Source organism: Vanessa cardui, chromosome 22 (assembly GCF_905220365.1).
Source record: "Vanessa cardui chromosome 22, ilVanCard2.1, whole genome shotgun sequence".
Taxonomy (NCBI): domain Eukaryota; kingdom Metazoa; phylum Arthropoda; class Insecta; order Lepidoptera; family Nymphalidae; genus Vanessa; species Vanessa cardui.
Genome location: NC_061144.1, coordinates 11,097,467 through 11,103,992, shown reverse-complemented (window position 1 = coordinate 11,103,992; position 6,526 = coordinate 11,097,467). Strand labels below are relative to the sequence as shown.

General features: G+C 52.4%; 2 protein-coding genes across 2 annotated transcripts; both read left to right on the top strand.

Annotated features, from left to right (window-relative positions):
• Nucleotides 1–2,969: 2,969 nt before the first annotated feature.
• Nucleotides 2,970–4,289, top strand: LOC124539221. The gene is made up of 2 exons (XM_047116518.1): nucleotides 2,970–3,611; nucleotides 3,672–4,289. Exons 1-2 carry the CDS (start codon nucleotides 2,970–2,972, stop codon nucleotides 4,287–4,289), a joined length of 1,260 nt encoding a protein of 419 aa, XP_046972474.1.
• A 94-nt stretch (nucleotides 4,290–4,383) lies between these two features.
• LOC124539220 lies at nucleotides 4,384–5,154 on the top strand. Its single transcript, XM_047116517.1, has 2 exons — nucleotides 4,384–4,551; nucleotides 4,585–5,154. The coding sequence occupies exons 1-2, from the start codon at nucleotides 4,384–4,386 to the stop codon at nucleotides 5,152–5,154; spliced, it is 738 nt and encodes a 245-aa protein (XP_046972473.1).
• Nucleotides 5,155–6,526: the final 1,372 nt, after the last annotated feature.

Here is a 6,526-nt window from a genome sequence, read left to right as displayed (position 1 = left end):
TACGTACATATATTTTGAGTCATTTTGTAGCATTTATTGTAACCTTCAATTGCAGTTTTTGTTCCATTAAGTTTAATAAGAAAAACACAAGATTTGCAGATAAAATAAAAAATAATATATATTAAAAATATTTTATATTAATTTCAAGAAATAAAAACAGCTCTAATTAGATTTTTGGTTTAGAAATATCATCAACCTAATTTCGCATATTTATCTTTTACCGGAAGAACAATTTGTAAATATTTCATATTATAATAATTATTATTTAAATCTATTTAAGATAACACTTAATAATGGCTCAAAAGAAGCCGAAGAAAAAGAATAATAATTTAAATAAATCCATTTCCGGTAATACGCTCTTGAATGAATTGGGTTATATGGGTCTGTCTTGGATTGGAAAAGCTGCAGGACGTGTTCAGCTCCAGTGACGGTTATCGCCATCTTTACAACTCAAGTTTGTTTCGAAATTCGTAATTTTACTTTTCGAAGCTTGGGGGGCATCCTTCGACAGTACCTATAGTAAAGATAATACATATATTTGATGCAGTCTCGTGATGAAAATACCGCTTAAAAGTATGTCTTAACCTTCTATCGTGGAAATGATTGTGACATTAATTTAGGACTCTCTAGTATACCTGCTGCATTAATGACGTAAGAGTGCTCGATGAGGCAGAATCTGTCACAGGCTTATTGCTTGCTCATAGAAAATTTCGTCCTGTCAGGGACATGTCACATGTAGATTGTAAGGGAAGTTTCATATAGGTAATACCCGTAATATAATGCGACTTTGTACCCGCTAATGCGACTTTGTACCTCATGCAGAATTTTCGAGATTTCTTAAAAAAAACAATATATTTAAAAGCCAAATATATTACATATATGTATAACGTTAAATGAATATAAATTTAATGTATCAAAGCAAAAAAAAAACGTAATTATGTTTATTTTTAAATTAATAATTTAAAACATCAAACAAAGCAAACTTTTATCAAATCTTTTAATCTTAATTATTCACCTAATATTTGCTCACGTCGTTTGTATTAAAGAAAGATAACAGTGATATATTTGGCTATCGTCATCCATATAAATATAATAGTTGTCATTTCTGCAGTTTGTCTAATCACTCTCTAAAACTAATGGTACTGCACCTGTCCTAAAATCCGCAGCACAACAGCACGCTTTTTGGTAAATCTTCTGCCTCGAACAAACACTCTGTGGAAACAGATTTCGCTGGCGGTTTTTGCGTACCGGTACGACTTGGAAACCTTCAAGCATTTGCAAGTACCTGGGTGTTGCAGATGCCCATGAGTAATTACATTCCATAAGATGAGTCTTCTGCTCGGTTGCCACCAATATCGTGAAAAAAATAACCAGACTGTCTGTCTCATTTGTCAGCCTGCGAAACCACTTGCGATACTTAAAAACATACATTTGCTCATAAACTAACCGAATGTATACGATATATTATAATGAATTAATTGTTAAATCACTTTAATGTTTGTGAATCAATGCAGATTGGATGTACATGATATCCAGCCCCGTGTTAAGTACGACAATCGCCGATGTGTGAGCAAGCTCTTCCTTACAAAAAAGATTGCGTACCCACGCGGTACGATTGGTTTCTTTGGTGTATGCCACCCTGGATTATGTCGGGTCTGATTATGTATCAGCTAAAAGATGTTTTTCGTTTTTGTACCTACAATCTTCAGCTAAGTTACACGTCTCTTTACCTTTGAGATTTGTCCTAGTGGCGTTAATAGGGCAGTGCCACCGGTGCCCAGGCACAGGGCGTAGATTCTCGGGCGCGCAAGAATAGATAGACTGGGCAGGACTATTATTTTTTCGTTTTGCTCTTTTTATGATTCCGCTGAGCCCCTACTACTCGATTCCAATACAAACGTACTTACTTGCTAGTATCATTAAAAGCATACACCGCGCTCAGTTTTTTTGGCAGCGCACGAGCGTATTTGTGTTTAGCGTTTATCGTTAATGGGCAACGCATTTGCAGTAGTGAACCTGCGGTTAAGTTTTAGTGAATGAAACAGTAAAATAGGCAATCCCTTCCTTCCTCTCCATATCCAAAATATATATTTTCTAGCGACCCGTCCCGGCTTATACTTATACTACAGAATGTCTTACAACGTTCACAGTTTTTCAGTCATTGAACAATACAAAACGCCACGTCTTACTACATCACTTAAGAAACTCCCATTATTTTGGTTTTTATGTTTAATTGTCTAGGTTTTTATGTATAATAAATATAAGAGAAATAGGGACAAAATGACATATATGAACAAAACGACATAGTCACCTTATTTAAAATCTGGTGAGTTTAAGATACATCTCCGGCATTGTATCATGTAAAGGGAACGATATTTAATATCCTGTGAGATTAAGAGCGCCATTGTCACAGTCGCATCGCCATAACCAGTTCAAAAGTGTTTCGCGCCTTTAAAACTTTATTTTACAGATTGGTTTTCGACTATTTTCAAGTAAGTTATTTGTTGTTGGGGAGCACGTCGGTCACCTCCATGTGGTGCTCCCTGGAAACGTGTGGGCGGCAGCACCGTAGCAATTCCGTTGCGATGCTGCCGTCGACACGGCTAACGACCGACAGGGGCGGGGGGGAGTATATTGGGGACGCACGTTGTTCTGCTTTGCTTTAGCAGACTGGAACTTCGACCCATTATACGCAACCTTAATCCTAAGGTCTAGCGTGCCGAGAGGATGAATGGCCGGAGGGCATCCGGTCGCTAGCGCTTCAGAAAAAAAGGCGCGGATATGGAAAATACAACAAAATGTATAACTCCCCAGGTGGGCAGCGGCAATAGCCGTCAATCCCACCCGGAGCTGGTCTCCGGCAAGCGCCCCGACTCGAAATCTGGGGGGGGGGCGCACATACCGCTTATCCGCACGCTGAGGGCGTCAAGAGCCGAGGAGGCTCCACCCGTTCTCGCAGCCTAGAGTCGATGGCTATCAGAACCGACAACGTGCAGGCGAGGCCCGATGGCCGGAAACGCCTGTGCGTCAGGGAGGAGAAAGGATCGCAGGGGTCAGAGTCGCCGAGTGACGTCCTGCCACGGCACGTCGTCGTGCCTAAAGCACGGTCGGGGAGAGGTAAGTCGCGGGCCGACAAGGCCAGGCCAGCGATCAGGATCCAATTAAGGGATCCCAAGGACAGAAAAGCGTTGGCACGAAACAGACGTGGGCGATTTTCTCGCCCGGACACGCCTGTCTCCAACGCTGGGGAGGATAGAAGCGGCTGCGACTCGGACATGAGCTGTTCGAGTCTCAGCCTCTCCTCTTGCGCTGGGCCCAGCAGGGCCACTGACGGGGATACCGGGGACGAGCGCCCAGACCCCTCCCCGGCTTCGGCTGCCGCGAGAGATGGGGGGAGCCTCCCTGGACCCGAGGTCCTGCAGGCGAAGATGCAGGCACGTCCCATGGACGAACTTGGTGCCTGCATCGCCAGCAATCTGGCGGCCATACAGAAGGTCACAGACAGTTCCCGTAAGATGAAAGGGAGCCTCGTCTCCGACCTGCGCGAGGCCACGCGCAACACTCAGGCGGCGGTCGCTGAGCTCCTTCGGCGCCAATCAAAAGGCGCCGACGTGGAGAAGCTCGAACGGGAGAACTCCCAACTTTGAGCCGAACTCGCGACCGTCACTCAGCGGCTGGAGCTGCTGACGGCACAATTTAACGCCTTTCAAGCGAAACAGGGCCTTGTGCCGTCGGCTCCATCCAGTGACGTGACGACGCCCAAGCGCGCAACGCCGGCAGCGACTACTGCAGCGCGAGCCCCTGTCGCGTCCAGGAAGCGTGCCCCTGCCGCACAGGCCGGGCGCGCTCCTGCGGGGGCTGCGACGACATCGAGGGCTTCTGTTGCTCCACGCGCTCCTGCTCAACTGACGAGCAGTGAAGCCGGGCTCATGGAGCACATCGGAGCCCTCATAGAGGAGAAGCTGGCCGCCTTCAGGGCGGAGCACTTCCCCGACAGGGCATATAGGCCCGCACTGACGGGGAGAGCTGCGAATAGGCATTCGGCCAGTGAAGGCCCCATTGACGGAGCCTCCTTCGCCCAGGAAGCGGAGAAGCAGGGGGAGGAAGAGGAAGGCGGGACCGGCTCCTCCGCCGGTCACCGACTTATCACCGGTGCCCGCCTCCTTTCCCTCCTCCTCTCGTCCGACGGCTTCTGCCGAGTCTTGGGCGACGGTCGCGGCCAGGAAAGCGCAACCTGGATCGCGGCTGAAGACGTCTTCCCAGCCTGCGGCAATAAAGCCTGCGGCTAGGAAGGCGCCTAAGAGGAGGCTCCCAAAGGTGCCGGCAACCGCGGCAGTCGCCATAACGGTCGTCGAAGGCGCGACGACGACCTACACTGAGGTCATGCGAGCTGCCCGTACGCGGGTTCAGCTCCCTGACCTCGGTATCGAGACGGTCGAGCAGAAAAGGGCCATCACTGGCGGGATCCTGTTGAACATCGGGGGTCCCGACAGTGACGCTAAAGCCGACCGTCTCGCAGCGCGGATGCGTGAGGTCCTCAAGGACCTCAATGTGAGGGTGGCTCGTTAAATTAAAACGGGCGAGCTACGTGTGCTCGATCTGGACGATGCCACGACACCGGAGGAGGTGGCGTCGGCCATCGCAGAGGCGAGTGGGTGTTCGACGGAGAATATCACTGTTGGCAGTATCCGTCGGTCACCCATGGCGCTCGGCATGGCACATGTGAGGTGCCCTCTCGCCGCCGTGCGCAAGCTGGTGACGACCTCACGCATCCGCGTGGGATGGGGCTCCGCTAGGGTCGAGGTGCTGGAAGCAAGGCCGCTATATTGCTTCCGGTGCCTCGAGAAGGGCCACGTTGGGCAGACGTATCCGAATGGGGCAGACCGGAGCGACCGGTGCTTCGCCTGTGGAGAGCGCGGACACAGAGCGAGCCAATGCACGGCCAAGTCGCTTCGGTGCCCCTTGTGCTCAGATGTGGGTCGCCCGTCAGCCCATCGTCTGGGCGCAAAGACATGCTGCCAGACGGCGGGTGGGAGGAAGAAGGGTAAAAAGACCGCTCCTACCACCCTGGCTCATACGACCGCCGAAGCTCCCGCCTCAGCAACGGACTCTGCTCCGCAGGAGGCCATGGAGGTCTCCCATTCGCGGGAGTAAGGGTGCTGCAGACGAACTTGAACCACTGCCGTAGTGCTCAGCAACTTCTGATGCAGACCATTGCGGAGTGGTCCATAGGCCTCGCGGTCGTGGCGGAGCCCTATCGCGTCCCCGACCAACCTCGCTGGTTTGGGGACGCCACTGGCACCGTGGCCATCCATTGGGCAGGCGGTGCGGGGGTCCCACCCTGTTCCCTGCTCGAAGCGGGGCAGGGATTCGTGGCCGTTCGGTGGGGCCCCTTGGCCATTGTGGGGTGTTACGTCTCTCCCAATAGGTCACTCGCCGACTACGAGTTGTACCTGGACGGGCTGGCGGACTGCGTTCGCAGATGCCTACCCCGTCCGCTGATCGTCCTGGGGGACTTCAATGCCCACGCCAGGGCTTGGGGTAACTCTAGGGACGATCCGAAGGGAGTGACGCTTCTCGACTGGGCGGCTGGTTTGGACCTCCGGCTCATTAACGTCGGGTCGGAGAGTACATGCGTGCGGTGGCAGGGGGAGTCGGTCGTGGACCTTACATGGGCGACTCCTCCTGCGATTCGCATGCTCTCGGGATGGCGTGTCGCTGAGGAGGTGGTCACACTATCCGATCACCGCCACATCTTTTTCGATGTGGCTATCCGCCATCCCGACCGATCCAGCCGTCGTCAGGGAGACACCCTGCCGCGACGATGGGCCCTCAAGCGGCTAAACCGAGATCATCTCGAAGCCACCGCCATCGTCGCGGCTTGGCCACAAAACGCCGAGGAGATTTCGCCCGACCCCGAGGGTGAGTCGGTCTGGTTCAGGGGCACGATAACGTCGATCTGCGATGCATCGATGCCCCGGGCAGGCCGCTTCGAGCGCCGGGCGATGCACTGGTGGTCGGAGGAGATCGCGCAGCTGCGAACCGCATGCTTGCACGCTCACCGCCAGTCCAGCAGAACCCGGAGAAGAAGGCGAGCAACTCAAGAGGAGAAAGACGAAGCCTACAGGGCTTTCCAGGAGGCCAAGAAGGCGTTGCGAGACGCCATCTCGGACGCCGGCGCTCGGTCCTGGAACGAGCTCCTCGAGGGACTCGACAGGGATCCGAGGGGACGCCCGTACCGCATGGTGCTGGGCAAGTTACGCCCGTGGATGCCCCCGTTGACGGAGACCTTAGATCCGGATCTACTGAGGAGAGTGATAGATTCGCTCTTCCCGGTGATCCGGTCAAGTCCCCTGTATCCCCTTTCCGCCGGTCACTTGGACCGACGAGTTGAGGGTTACAGAGCAGGAGTTTGACCGAGCACTTGGTCGCCTGAGTTCCCGGAACACAGCGCCCGGTCCCGATGGGATTCCGGGACGGGCGTGGGTGTTGGCTTCGGCTCACTTGGAGGACAGGCTGAGGCGGC

Bases quoted from the DNA above. Each gene is read 5' to 3' on its own strand.
- LOC124539221 (XM_047116518.1), top strand. From the start codon at position 2,970: ATGGCTATCAGAACCGACAACGTGCAGGCGAGGCCCGATGGCCGGAAA. The intron at 3,612-3,671 runs GTGGAGAAGCTC...ACCGTCACTCAG, and splicing joins GCCAATCAAAAGGCGCCGAC to CGGCTGGAGCTGCTGACGGC.
- LOC124539220 (XM_047116517.1), top strand. From the start codon at position 4,384: ATGCGAGCTGCCCGTACGCGGGTTCAGCTCCCTGACCTCGGTATCGAG. The intron at 4,552-4,584 runs GTGAGGGTGGCT...AAAACGGGCGAG, and splicing joins AGGTCCTCAAGGACCTCAAT to CTACGTGTGCTCGATCTGGA.